This window comes from Eptatretus burgeri, chromosome 4 (assembly GCF_056783735.1).
Source record: "Eptatretus burgeri isolate ZD-2024b chromosome 4, Ebu_testis_v1, whole genome shotgun sequence".
Lineage (NCBI taxonomy): Eukaryota > Metazoa > Chordata > Myxini > Myxiniformes > Myxinidae > Eptatretus > Eptatretus burgeri.
This window is the reverse complement of record NC_140964.1, coordinates 31814406-31829994: the sequence shown is the minus strand read 5'-3', so window position 1 is coordinate 31829994 and position 15589 is coordinate 31814406. Positions and strand designations below refer to the sequence as shown.

General features: G+C 41.3%; 1 protein-coding gene across 5 annotated transcripts in view; it reads left to right on the top strand.

The window, feature by feature from the left end:
• LOC147027741 (gamma-secretase subunit Aph-1b-like) overlaps positions 1-13751 on the top strand; it is a 36738-nt gene extending 22987 nt beyond the window's left edge. For 2 of the 5 annotated variants that reach the window (XM_085877302.1, XM_085877303.1), the window contains exons 6-8: positions 665-792; positions 3109-3259; positions 12170-13751. In XM_085877302.1, the coding sequence (XP_085733428.1) occupies positions 665-792; positions 3109-3259; positions 12170-12228 (338 nt within the window). In that variant the 3' untranslated portion in view covers positions 12229-13751. The remainder of the gene's footprint in view (positions 1-664; positions 793-3108; positions 3260-12169) is intronic. The other 3 variants (XM_085877306.1, XM_085877305.1, XM_085877304.1) reach the window with 3 other exon arrangements.
• Positions 13752-15589: the final 1838 nt, after the last annotated feature.

Here is a 15589-nt window from a genome sequence, read left to right as displayed (position 1 = left end):
CTTGGATCGGTATTATTTATAAAACAAAAATCAAAATGTCAATGGGAATGATAAAAAAGATATGCATGATAATGAGACCATGTTGGATATAGCAGCACTCATCCCTGCCTTAATTATCATATTGTTTGTCAACAATTTCAGTTATAACATCACAATTTCTTTCCAAAGCATGTCAATGAAGATTACCATCATGATGAGCTCACTTATGTCTAATGGAGGTGGCAATGCAGGAATGTCTTGTGCAGAGAATCCTTTGTCGTTTCAGTAATTGTATTTCGAGCTTGCTGTCACAGTGATGTTTATCAACTTGCACAAACCAGTCAGCATCGTTTTTAATTCCATTACCTGCCTGTTGTTGATGTGAGAGAGAATGTGTTATCATTTCTGGATTGGAGTTGTGTGATGACGTGAGTGAGTAATTATTCTGGCAGTGCAAGTCTCAGGAGATGGTGTTCCTTGTTGTCACATTGTTGACGGACATTTTCAGTTGTCAGTTGAAGGTACAGCGAAAGTATCTTTAACATTGATCATTATAATTATTTGATTGCTCCAAACAAAGGCCCATGGTAGTTGACAATATGGCTGTTTATGGTTAGTTAGTAATATCTCTTAGTTAAATAAATATCGGTGGTGTTTTTTCAAATGAATCCCCCCCCCCCCACAGCATTCATGAGCCTAGCGCTTGTATTCCTGCACACCTGCTGGGGAGTGGTGTTTTTTGGTGCTTGTGAACATCGCCGCTGGTTCGGCATTTTTATTGTGGTCGTGTCTCACCTTCTCATTTCGGTATTGGTACGTGGTCTCCCATCCTCTCTCTTCACTCACACCATCTCATAACATCCTCCTCTCCCACTCTCCTCCATGGAAATTTTCCATGTCAGCTTTCTTTATTTTCTATTTGATGTGTTCAAGAATAGCTTTTGCACAGAGTGAGATTTTTGCTTTGATTGCTGAGAACCCACTTAAACATTTGATTAAAAAATATAAAATTTGTATTCTGTGCCAAAAACCGTGAGATTTCTTGAAATGGTAATGCTGTGTTAACACCTTTTTAAATTTGGAACTGCAGGTAACAATACCAATTAAGAAAAGGAATAAATATAATATTGAGAAAGGGAAAGTAAGGTGGAGGATATCTATTTTAAACGAGGGTCGGGAAGTTTGATCGACTACCCTAAACCGCAACACAAAAGGGACAGTGCAATGGTTACATAGATTTGAAAAAAACGTTTATATCAACACCAGTCTTGAATAGTTCTGTTTCTGCTTAAAAACAATGCAAAACGTTTAAGCAACCCTCCCTCCCCCCTTCTTCTCTCGGCTTTAATATATCTCGTGGACACCATAAATGCAAGGATTTGAAAGGAGAGAGCGAAATGACAGTGTGTGTACGATATTTGTGGGAAGTGCTGGAGAGGGAGGTGTGAGTGAGAAATATTGGGGAAAATATATACATATTGTTGTAGTTGCCCAGTTTGAATCCGGCTTGTCATCTCAATACGACCGTTATGGTGAACCGTTTTGAAGACATCCATGCTGGATCTTGTGCCCAAATGCCTCGCTACCGTGCATATTGAGGGCACCAAATTGGTTGAGCGTTGCGCTAATTAGCACCACCGTCTCACATTAGATGAGGCCGAGTGAGCCGGAGACTCGTGGCACCATCTTTATCAATGCGGTTTCTACTGCCACAGCCAATTATTCCTTCACTGGTCTTTTCCTAATCACCAATGAAGACAACAGCAACCAGCATTCACCCTGAGACCAGGTATGCCTAATATTAGAATGTTCATGGTCACAGGAAAGGGAACAGAAGGAAGGCAAGCAATCACAAAGCATGAATTATAAAACCCCTGAACCCAACTATCGTGCATGTGCACCTAACGATTTAAGTCCTCATCTGGGCCCAATGATTCACACCATGGTAGAGCGACAAAGTGAGTCACGAGACATAAATAAAGTGTGGTGGCTGGCGAGACACTGCAGGATGGTCAAGGATGGTCAATGCAGGGAATGCGCTGCTGGGTCCCGTCATTCTGGGCTTGGTAGGAGAGGGTTTGGCTCTGCCGTGGGTGGGGCATGGCTCTGGCTGTGGTAGGAGTGAGCGAAGTGTCCACCCGTTCCCACCAAGCTGATTCGGCTTCTGCTCTGGCTAATTACGGTCCTGGGCATCGTCAATGACGTGCCATGCACCTCCCCTCTCACTCACCATTGGCTCACGGCCTAGTCCATGGATGGGGAAAGCCTGTCTGTGACACTTGAGTTGCCGATACCTTAGCAGACTCAGTTGGCGTTAACTGCAACTTTCGTTTTACCGCCCAGCATCGTGCCGATGGCCTAGTGAAACGCTAAAAAGAGTGATTAGGAAAATTTAAAATGTGGTCAAAAAGGTCGGGATTTTAATACAGACATTGTGGAAGGGACATGGCGTCAAGCTATTACATCAGTGATGCATTTCTAATATCACGATTACTTGCATCACGTTTATGCTATTACATTTCCTAAGGCTATAACTGCACTGTACGAAGCATTATTAACCCTCTAAGACCTCCCCCCCCCACCCCACTTTTGCAAAAGGAACATGTAACACTCCCTTAACGGTGAAGTTCATGTTCAAATTGAGAATTGTATAAAAGGTCATTTTAAGGGTGGTAGCAATGCATTTCTCAATGAAAACATCCCATACTATTGAAGCAGATTATTCTGTATTTCAATTTTTATACATTTCACATCACACCCCCCCCCCATCCCCGTTCACATTTATCTCTGCAAAACTTTCACACCACAGCAAGATTGTTTCAATGTCAAATGATAGGTGTATCAACTAACAGCTGACAAATGTATGCGAACTACTGCGGGAAGCAAAGTAGCTGAAGATTTGAGCGTTAGTCCTTTGAGCAAAACAGAAGGCTCTGATAATTATGGCTTAATGGCCGAAGCATTAGCTTTGCTTTGCCTTCCATGGCGGTTAGCATTCCATTGTCGACTCGAGTTTATAAAATGTGTTGTTCGAACTGTCCACCGACACTCGTTTTGAGCGTCTCGGATTCTTATTTTGTAACGTCTTACTGTTCACAAGGAAGATAATTTCCTCTCTTGTTCTGGCAGAGTTTGGTGGGCCCACTTCACAAAGTTTGCCTGCCCGCGGCATACACCAGCCTCCTGCTGTTGGCCGTGTGGGCATTTAACGTCGCGGGAGTCTCCCTGCGGGGTTTGCAGCGCTTTCTCCCGTGTAAGGAGCGGCAGTATTTGCTCTTTGGTGAATCTTCAGCTCCTTGTTTTCCATGAGGTCTTCTGCTGTCCGTGTGTTTGGGTGCTTCGTGTTAAATGCGCTGCTCTTGGTAGGCCTCTCTACTCATATGATGTCATGAGCTGAACGACTCGAGAATGTGTAATGTACACCTTAGCCGGATTATGCCATTTTGTACCGTTTTTTGATCTGTTCTCGTATTTACTCAGTTTATGTTACATTCTTGCTGTATTATATAAAAAAAAAACATTACCAAAAATGGCAGGATATTATTCCAAAAATTGTGATTGAAACCACTCTATACCTGACATAAAATGCATTACATTACATGTGCCCTGTATTAAAATTTGATGTAAAAGTCGTAAAATCAAATCCTCATCAGTCATTGAAACCCAAGATGCGTCGATCATTCAGTGGCCTAAGCAATACTACAGAATTATTTTTATTTATTTGCGTTTTTTACACCTGCAACTTCACAACCACTTGCTCTTTTTTTTTCTTTCAGATTTGCTCTTTTCAGACTTTTCAAAACAGTGGGAGGCTTTGCAATAAACTGGGGTTATTATGTTCTATCTGAAAAATTAACTGAGCTTTCATTGTTGGGAAGTTGGAATGAAATTGTCTTCTTAATCGGAGTGAAAATAATTTTATTGAATTAATACTTCTCTGTTCTTCAAGAAGAATACCGTGAATAAAATTGTTGTCCTTATTTCCTAAGTTGACCTTGTTCGACACAATTGGAATATCTCAAACTCGACAGTGAAATAAATAAATCCTTAAAAGTTGATATGACTTTCCACTTCCATGTCGTACATAACCATCTTGTGCTTTCATTGTTTACATTTGTTACGTCATTACACAATGATCTTGGTAGTCTGGCTTTGCATTACTCGGTGTGCGCGTGAAACTTGCTATTCAAGGTGTCAGGATAGTTCAGTTGGTTGTATGTTGACCATTGGGAGCTAAATAAAAACAGATGTCCTTGTGCAAGGCCTACAGACGTTTCTGCATTTCGACCACCCTTTGCATGGCAGTATATAAAACGAGCTATCCCACTAGATCTTGAGCATTCAAGGCCATATGACATCTATAAAAGGAGAAAGAACTTCAAAACTGAAGGCACCACCAACTAGGCAAAGTTCAAGTCTGAGGTTTCAACCACTGAGTTGTCTTCATCTGGCAATGTGTAAGTGTGCCCATTGTTAATTTGTTATTAAAACTGGGAGAGTGAATCAATCCAACGCAATTGCAATAAGCAAATGGTGAGACCTAACATTAGACCAGATTATGAGAATATTTTGTCAGCTCATTCCACCCAAGCATTCCTGACAATACCCATTTTTACGCAAGATTATGAAAATGATGTTTTGGTCTTGCCGTGTGCTCATTTGCAGTCACACGATTCCCTCTTTACATTCGGAGGATATTTGTCACCGGTATCATGATGCCTCAGCAATCCCGGGTGAAACTAACCCCAAACTTTGCTTATTGAGCAGTTTTTACTAGTTGTTGGTGCCTTCTGTTTTGAATTTCGATTTTCTTAACTACAGCTGTTTATTTGCAAATTTGAATGGAAAGCCATTTTGTACTGACATTGGCCAAATTCCCTGTTTGTGATTCACTGTATAATTAACAGTCTTGCAGTAAGGTGACAGTGCTGAGGAGTGGAAATTGCACAACCATGATGGGCTAAAAGTCCGAATGCAATGATTACCCGAATGTCTGAATTGTATTAAATTCTTGCGATATTATGAAAAGCATGACCAAAAAATGGTAGGACATTATTCCAAAAATTGTGATTGAAAGCTCCCTATACCTGACAAACAATAAATGCATTACATTATATATGCCGTTTTCAATTTCCTTGTGTTGTTCATGAATATAATTTGGATCCATGTGGTTAACTTTCTGCCTTAGTGTAGAAGCATATGTATGAAACTCTAATACCATAGCCACTGGATGATAATTTTTTGCACCATGGATTTTATTGCAGACGGATTCATTGAGAATCAGAAAAATCATGATGCCAATTTTTGTTTTGCATTTTGGGTACATTTTTGTGGCTTTTAATGTGGCCCCCTAAAATACCATTATCGCTGTTTCGGTTGCAACTACCAGTTTCAAATATTGTTATAAAGCAAAGCATGTAGCATATCAAATTAAAGGTCTGGACATTTGTAACAAATATATTGTATATATACTGATTTTTTATTGTCCACAGGTATCTATGCCAATTTCCCTGGCATTAACAACCATAACGGAGCATATATCCAAATGCAAATGTTCTTATTTAAAAGTCAATCAATTAGAGAAATGTACCGTTTATGCTTTATGCTATGTTTAGTGGTTCACATAAAGTATATCTGTTCTATGGTATACACTTAAGTAGTCAACTGTAATGAATAGGTCAAAATATTTGTTGAAACAAAAACTATCAAGTTCATAGTAATGCAGTGTCAGATAAGTCATCTTCATCCATGCTGTCCTCATGATCATTTCCTCTGAGTCTGTCATTGGTGTTTTCACATTTGTCAACGTTCGCGTCACAAGCACATAACTTAGTGCAGGCCAAAGAATGCTTCTTGCAAGAGCAGGATCCACTGGCACATCGGCTCTTGCCACTGCCGCACTTTACAAGCTCTATAACTGTTGTCGGAGCTGGTGGGAGGTCAGAGACTCTTGGGACATACTGATTATTTTCATCATTCCATCCATAATTAATTGGCGGAGGTAAGTCTGGATTTGGGGTGTCTACCAGTAACCAAACCATAGCTTGGTAATGAGCCTTGAGAATGTGCTCCTTCAGATATGCCTTTGTTGGGGGCAGTTTCTCAGCCTCCACTTGATTTTTCTTGAACAAGTGCCATCGTAGCTCTCTGACTGTTTTGATACCGAGTCTTGGGGCGAACAATAGGCACACAAACTCTTCTAGACTGTCCATCACTTCAGCGGATGGATAAGCTGTTTGTCCCAGCTGAGCAAATGCCTGGTGTATGTTTCCATTTGCTTTTATGAATTGTTTCCAGCATGTTTGCTTGCCTTTGCCTGCGATCCGTCCAGTGGTATCACTGCCAGTGAAAGCGTGGAATCCAATGAGACCAGCAGCATGATTCACATCAAGGGATTCATATATAGGTTGCAAATTCACCAAGCGCCTTCTCGTACCTGTGCCACCCAAGAGCGGCATAGATACATCACCCAAGAGCGGCAGTTTTAGTAGAGCAAGAATGAACACATCTGTATCAGGAGACATGATATGTACACTTGAAGCAATTTGGGAACCGCTTAAGGCATGTAGGATGAGTAGTGTGTCAGCCTCTTCTTGGTTGCTGTCAAGATGATCAACATTCAGGCCATTGGATATGGCACCATTTTTCGTTGATACAACAAATGATGTCTTGCTGTCTTTGTCCAAGCCAAGAAGTTTATCTGCCAAATATATCGTTAGTTGGTCTTTGTTTTCAGTGTTGCTCAAGAAGCGTTTCGATGGCATATTGAACTGTGTGGAATCATTGACTTCATACGTTCAGCAGTTACTCATCTTTCCTTGCCTTCAGTTTCTAGTTTTTGCCTTCAAGGACTGCTTTATGTTGTAGCGATCAAAGACAACATGCACTAAAGGTGTAACCTTTGGCTTTGCTTACAACGGATTTCACAAATGCGTCCGCAATTCCAATACATGTCGTGATGTGCTGACTTGACGACTCATGTACCAAAGCTATCCCATCAATTACGATAGCTGTAACACTTTCGTTACCATAGGACACTGTATTTAGTTGGTCGGCTGTCGCTACAGCTTGTACCATGTCCATCTCCACATTTCTTATTTCCACTTCGGATGTGTTCATCGACGAATGCGTGACCTCTGCTTGACCATTCAAGTCTTCTAATGGTGTTGGTTCGGATTCCGGGTTTACTTCTGCAGGTGTTTCAGGCGTTGGCAGTGACTCAAGTAAAGCCATCAGCTTACTTTTGTCCGTGCATGGAAGAAGAGAACCGTCAGACGAGAAAATGGAGCAAGGAAGGCAAGAGAATTCTTTGCGGCCAATGAGATCTTCCAAATCCAATTCATCCCTGGTTCTTGCAACTATCAGTAACCTCGCGAACAGAGACCTCGATTGCTTCAGCTAAATCACTTTTGAGGGTAACACTATCTTCACAGGCTTTGCTGCATCTGTCCACATGAGTAGCTTAACTTTGTTCATTTTGTCCCATAGGTTCTTAGGGCCGACGATCCTATCCTCTACAAATTTGTTGTAGGAATCCTGACCAACTGATGTTGAACGCAATATATATTTTTGAACGTTTTCTGGCATTACTGCATTTGTTGCATAGTTCTTCAGGGTTCCATCCTCTTGTGTGAACGGGTTGCGGGTAAGCATGACCGATTTCATCTTCTGGATGTTCTGTTCTTGTCGATTTATGGTGGATCTGGCGATTTCATGATTCTTCCTTCTTTGGGAAGTTGAAATGCCAGTCATCTGTAGCGCTTGTTCTGATAGACGTGTCAGTTCTGGGGCGATCAAGAAAAACCTCAGGAGTGCTGCTGGCTTCTGTGTTATGCCAGAGAGTCCACCTTTCACCTTCATCGTTCGTTGATGTGTTCAATCCCATGATCAACACCTATGGCACAAAAAGGTACTTGGCTCTTCTTCACACAGAAATGACCCTGACTAAATTCGGCCCAGATATTTGGATCACTTTTTTTCCAGAGCATGCATTTCGGCAAGATAGAGTGGTACCATCTGTGCATATTTGAGCCTGTTGTGCGCAAAGAAGTATTCACATAGGTATTCCAATGCTGCCAAGTGGAGTTTCCAAATACCAGCACGGGTGGCACAAATAAACTCCAGTGGAGTTATGACCATCTCCATATATTTTGTGGCCATCACAAACATTGGGTTGTTGCTGTTCCTCTCTTCAAACTGTGCGAGCTTTTGCTGTATATGTTGTTGCTCCATCATTGCAAGGAATGTCTTGTATTTATCGTCAAACTCTGGTGTCACTGTCACCCTGCAGGCACCAGCCAGTTCTTCTTGTGGTTCTTTGAGATTTTCTTGCAGATCACCTTGACCCTTGAAGAAGGCCTCGATGTACAAGTCAAAATACACCTGTAGTGTGGTGATGTGTGCATCAAGTGACCTTCGTAAATGCTTGCCAGTTCTAAAATTTGCCTGGTTGTAAGGGGACCGTAGATCTTTGCTGCAACTCATGCATCGTCTATTCCTCTTCCTTCTATTGTGGACCCAATAGCTCTAAGTGTGCAAAAAAACAGTATGAAGTTCGCCTATGCGAAGGACCCATCTCTCCTTGCAATCTGGCTGTAACATTTCAAGTTTCTTGGTTCTTTCATACAAAGCCATGTCCAAAATGATTACAGCTTTTTGATTTGCTCTGGTGACAGATCTGTTAATTTCTTCTGCCTGTTTCAGAACAGTCAGCAAAGTTGTGTATTCATGAGCAGGTGCTGCCACCAAGGGTAAAATATGAACAGATGTGGTTTCTGTGTTGGGTGTGGAGCACATCGAGTTGAAAGCGGACCATGTGGGAACTATCTGGTATTCTACATTGTTTTGCTTTGGGCATGTTTGATGACTCCCTCCTGTTACATCTGTGTTATCTTCATTGTGATATGTGTTTTCTGCCTCTGGGTCATGTTCATTGGTTGTCTCTGTCTCATCTTCGGTCTGATCAGTACACTCCTCAGTAGCATCTGCTCGCACCTGGGCTTCCGTTTGAAATCCATTTGGTATCCCACGATGATATGAACGCAAGAGAAGCTAATATAGGTCCTCAGATCTGTAGCTTTTCAAGACAGCCTCATTCTGGTTTAGTGTGAATTCTGCATACTTTACGTTGGATGTGGGCTTATGTTCACTATTGATACTACATGGAAGGAGCTGTGGTTCTGCTGGTGCCAGACTAGAAAGGGATCACTCAGTACACAGTTGCTCTATGGCGATTGCGTTTTGGGTGTTGGTTTCCTTTGTGTCATGGAACTGGAAAACAGCAGTGGCAGTGGCATGTAATGCCCCCTTTCCATCTGGTGTATCTTCGGCGAAATCGACGTTGTCGATTACAAAGAAGAGGAATCTTCCCTTCACAAGCGTTTCAGGAATATACAGACCATTGTTCTGTGCAGCACGCTTCAGCACTGCATGAGCAAGTTGCGTCTCTATGCGAAGGACACACTCGTAATTGATGGAGTACCCACACTTATGAAGAATGTTCACCTCGGTCTTACTCCGAGTGGCTTGATGAACTTTCAGACCAATTCTAACGACTAGTAGATTCTCATTGTGATGTCGAAAGCCTGCTTCCTCATGCTTTGGCACATAGGACACCTGACGATCAGACTTGTATGCAAACATTATAGTCTGTGCTATGTTCCGTGTTACTAGTTGAATGCTATGCTCTCTTTGTGTTGACTCGTGTGTTAACATTGGCCCTATTGGGATCCAGCAGATGAATGCTTCCAGCGATTTAGGAACTTGATTTTCATCGAACAGGGAACCTTGACATTTGCAAGGCTGCTTTAGAGCTTCGGCGATGTCCCTTCTTATTACCTTGGCACTTTCGAAGACTGCTTTTATGTTGCTGCTCGCATCGCCAGCTGCCTCGTCCAGGTTGTCAATTGCGGCTCTTTTTGTTCTAGACGTGTACATCCGATCTGGTTCATTTATATGCGTAGAGCGGCAGAACTCAACATCATCAATATTTTCTACAAGCTTACGCTTCAAACTTCTCATTGATATATGCATATCATTTGAACCATTGACTCTGAGGACATTTTGATAAGCTGCTTCTACCTCACCCATGTCCAGGAGAGATCCTGATTTCAGCAGGCTGCTCATCAAGTGTAAGAATTTAATGTCTGCTGAAACCTTGGTTATTACTGCTTCGTCGTCTGCTCTCTCCTGCTGTACCTGAGTTCGCTGAACGTGCTTCACGCAACAATACAGATGGTATTTGATATCGATCGCATTGCAGCACTCAGATTTACTTTCCACTGCTGGTTATTGCTGTACTCAACAGCCTTTCGGAGCTGTTCCCCGGTGTTGAACTCACTGATCTGGTGGAGTGCTCCTTTCTCTGAAGGTCCATTACAGAAGAAGCAGTTGTTTTTATTGTATTGTTTGGCACCAGATCGCATGTAACGTTCTGTTGACGGTGGTTTCTCATGTGGTGGTGGTTGTGTTTTGAGGTTCGTCCTTTCTGGTCGTCAAACTTTCGTTGGTTTGGGTACTTCGCCTGCTTCCAGTGCAGCTTCATATCTGTTTTTCAGCTGCTCAATATGGATTTTGTGCACTGCAATTTTATAGCATTCGAGATGCCATGTGACACCTTTCTGTGATAGTTCATTTGCTGTCACATCACCAAGCTCTTCTTGGATGGATATGTACTTATTATCCCCATAGAGAGAGCAGTGGTCCCCAACCTTCTGATCCCACGGGCGCATTCACTACTCCCAAGGATGTTGGGAGCCAGAAAAAAATTGATGCATTTTATTGAGAAACTTGATACTGTCACACAGCGTTTGTGTTGAGAAATCGATACAACGTTTGGGGTTTTTTGGAGTATTGTTTTTTTAATTAATAAATTTTATATGTATTCGATCGATCGATTGTTCACGCACTGTAATTCTGAACAAATTTCCGTTCGGGGTGTAATTAATTTTAAATACTGCCGGAAGGTAAAATCAAATTGATTTGATTCCTCCCGGAGGAAACCGACAGTGGCCGGCAGCGGCGTTGTGTAAGGCTTTTCAGGTCACGGCGCCGGCCGGCAGTGGCATTGTGTAAACCCCATTAAAATTGCTACATGGAAATGTGTTTTGATTTCAAAGTCCTCGCGGGCCGCAGTATAGGGCTCCACAGGCCGCAGGTTGGGGACCAATTGCATAGAGTGACCGGGAATTCACACTCTGGATAAACAGCTGATATGATTCTGGTCTTGGGTGTTTTACGAGTTTTCCAGATGCTTTGCAAATGCAGTATATATTCAAACCTGCCAAAGATGTCGTGCAACTTGATGCTTTTGTGCTGGAACTGGAAGGACTTGAGGATGATTCATCCATAACGATAACTTGAGAACAGTTTATTTCAATGTCCACTCGACATAAGTTCCTTCACCCACAAAGCTTGGAGGTTAATCTACAACTACATCTACTACATCATTCTTTTAGTCTGGACCCTTGACCACTTCTGCTATTATCATAGCTGACCTGAAAGGCAAAAAAAAAACATACATTGTATGTAGAATTGTAGCATGTCATAATGTTTAGAAAAATTAATTATCTTGGTGACGTTGCAGTAATTGATTTAATATAGGCTGCACAGCATCTGAAATTAACAAAAATTCAGATAAGTCACTATGGTTATGTTCCATGTCATTATTGATATTATTATCATATTCTAGGCTGAATTCTGCTTGCTTTGATATATTACATGCCCAGGTTTAAACCAGAAACAAAAAAGTTGGTAAATTGTTATCATTGAAAAAAGTGCGATTCAGGGGTAGTTCACATATCGGCTTGAAAATAATATTTGAAATGCTCAAAAAAATTGGCACCATGATTTTTCTGACACCGAATCCATAATGAAAAAATATATGGTGCCAAAAATTATCATCTGGTGCCCACAGAATTGCATAGGCTTCTACACTGCCTGGCTAGTGAAGACATGCAGTCTGTTATGTAAGTTGAATACTGATGAAAGCTTGCTGAGGCATCTAAACCTTGTACAACTTAAGCTTTGGCTTTGTGAGTTTCACATGGGATGCAAGTTCTGCACGGTGCTGCGTTAAAATTTACAGAAGTTTCTCAATGAGACCATCTGGCTCATTTGGCTGATTCGGCATTGTAACGCATAAGGGCTGCCCAGGTGGTTGTCAAAAGTATTGATTGGGCCATGCCTCCAGCAGGCTGTCAGACCAATGAGCAACTGCCTTTGCTGCAACCATCGCTGGAGGAAGAATGACACATTGCTCAATCTCCCAAGGAAGCAATGATGTGTGTGCTCTTCCAAGATGGAGCCTCTGTGAGAGACCAACTGTCACCAGGACTTGGATATGGCTTTCAGTCCATTTGCCAATGGATAAGAGTCGATTTTTTTAAATGGCAGGAAGAAACGAATAATGAGGTTTGTAATTGTTTTGCACTTTGGATTCATTCTTACTCACTGACTATCTGAAGGAATAATTATTGCACTCACTTGTATACTCGTACATAGTAGGGGAGTACTGTAAATGATTCTCGGTTTTCACCAAGCTTTAAGAGAAAATGAACAAGAGGAAATAGAGTGGTGTATTGGTATCTGGTCATGGTGGAGGGGCAGTGAGGAGAGGATGAGAGTGATGGAAACAGCAGAAAAAATTTGATGAGCTGCATTTTTGGGAAATGGCATTTTTGTCCTATAACAAGGAAAAAAGAACAACACAATATAGTGCAACAAAATTTTGGTACTAATATAATTCTGACCAGAAGTCCTGACAAATGTATTGCGTGTGAGTTATCAAGGTAGTTTTTTTTTTTTTTGCACGGCCCAAAACCCATTGCTTTTAAGGCAGCCATACGTTCTGCCAAAGCTTCACAAATTCGGAGTGGTTATTTGCACACGAATCAAACGTTCACTTCTCGTCCATTGTAGTATCGGCAAAATGGGTGGACACTGATACTTGACAAAAATGGCATTGACTAATTTCAGGTGGATTCTGTTTCCTGTGATTTTGACATAATGCATTCTGGGAAACATCCACTTTCCCTCTACACCCGTGCATACACACACGCACTTTTTTAAAAAAAGGAATATTTGCTTTTCTGTATCTGATTGTCAATGAAAGCATGGCTTTATATCTTTGGTCCTTTTTGTAAAAATTTTTGCTGTAGTCCAAGGGAAGAAAATTTCAAGTCTTTAAAAACCCTCAAGGAGCAAGTTTTCCTGAATAATCATAAAACACCACTAAATAAATGGGATGTAGCTGGGCAACGGAAGTGACATTTGCGCTTGCAATTGATGTTTCTGTTTTTTTTTTTAATCGTCTCGCCAGTGAGTCCAAATAGTTGTTCTTACTTTCGATTGACAATTTGCTTGGCTCCACCCAGAAGCGAATTAGTGTGTTGTTTGAGCAACTCCGAGTGGAATGTAAATCTGATTTGCAGATGAGCTGAAAGCGAATCGTGGGGAAAGGTAACCTTTGATCAAAACTTTGCTTGGAATTTATGAAGCCAATTGGTGGCAGTGTGGGTCTAGTTTTGGCACCTGAGTACCTTTTAATGGCTGTATTTTAATTTACTTTGATTATTGATCTCTCGCCAGGTATTTTTTATTTTTTTTATTTTTTTATTTATTTTTTATTCTTAGATATAGGAAATGATTTCTTCTGAATTACTCGAGATGATTGTTTGATCTTTTTGTCTAAAAAAATTTTTTTGACTAACTTGCACATACCTTACGATCCCTCTTCCTGTTAAACTTCCTCAAATTGTGTCATATCTCAGAATGCTTCTTTCTGTTGGTTCCAATGACATAGAATATTAAATAGGGTTGGAAGTTTTGACAACAAGAAAGTTGCACTTCTCCAAGCCCATAAAACAAAAGTTCACCACCTTGTAATACAAGTTAACACTGCAGTTAGGACATTTCGATTCATTGGACAAAAGGCTATGCTGATTGCTTCGAGAAGAAGAACTTTCTGAAGTCTGTTCTCCCAACATCATGGATCGGTTTTACTGTTGATAGCATACGGATGAAAAGATTAACAGAATTTCCTTGATAAACTAAATATATAGTGATTGAAATAAATACATCTTTGAGCTGACATCTCAGTAATCACATACAATGTGTATTCTTATTTTACTTTTGAGTTAGGGGCGAGAGGGATTAAATATGAGAGGGAAAGTAGATTTTGGAGCATTCATTTTGAGATATGGAAGGAAATAGGATCACTGAGATCAGAGGACTTTGGGAGGATGATGGAGGGAAGTGATGGTGTGGGGGCAGGCATAAAGAGAAGAGGGTAGGGGGATGGATGGAGTTTATTGGGGGGGGGGGGTTGATTTTTTTTCATTTTTGTACATGAAATATTTAAATGGTCCCCTGAGGTCAACGTTAAGAGTGTTTGTTGATCTTTAACTACTGGCAAAGATCCAACTGCTTAAATGGCATTTGGTATGTTGCATGATTCTGCAGTATAGACATTAAAGTTCAGATAAAGATGACCAGGCACTTATATTTAGTTGGAAAGTATGTGATAATGAACAACAAAACTGTATAACAATGAATAAAAAGAAACATTGATGATGGAGGAAGCCATAAGTCCCATCATGACTGCACGACCTCAACAGTCTGACATACTGCCTTGCTCTCCAAACTCTCTGCCGATCGATGGCATCCAACGTCAACACCACACATGGCTCACCGACTTCCTCCAATCTCGTAGCCAACTTGTGGCTCTCAACGGAATCCTTTCATCTCCGAGGCCGTATGCCACCCTCTGTCGTGACATCCCTCATCTTTCAGACAGGCAGGCTGCAGCCTCTTCCCTCTTTTCAGACCTTGAAAAAAAAATCACAAACTGGTCAAACACTTGGAATATGTTTTTCAATCCTGACAAATCTCCCACTCTCACTATCTCTCTCTGAAAGGACTATCTGGCAAACCTTCCCTTCTACTTTCTTCACAATCCCCTTGAGAAAGTTCAATCGCTCAAATTCCTGGGTCTCACGATCAGCCATGATCTTTCTTGGGCAAACTGCATTTCAAAGTTGGCTTTCAAAAGCAGGCACTGACTGGGCATCTTCCATCATATAAAATCCAGAAAAGAGGTTGTAGAAGATAGAGAGAGCACTGACCTGTCTGTGATGGGACCATATAATCAGCTTGATTGTGGGAGATTCTTATAATCTTGAAAGACTTGGTTTCCATACCATCAAGCTGAGCAAGGTGTGAGATAGGGGCACCAGCCCAGATAACTTGTTCCATCAAGCTGCTTATGAAGGCTTTGGGTGAATAAGAGTTCAGGTGTGCCAAAGAAGGACTTTTCAAGATGCCCAGTCAGTGACTTAGAAGTTTGGTTTGCCCAAGAAAGATCATAGCTGAGAGAGTGACGCCCAAAGGTTTTCATGACTGAACTGAATTGTTGAGAAAGTAGATGGGAGGATTTTCCAGACGTTCCTTTTGGAGAGATTTGTCAAGATTGAAGGACATATTCTAAGTGTTTGAGCTGCTCATGATTCTATCAAGATTTGCAGAGAGGGAAGAGGCTGTTAGCTGGATATCTGAAGGATGAGGGATGTCTTGGCAGAGGGTGCGTCATCAGCAAATAGATAAAGGGGCTTTC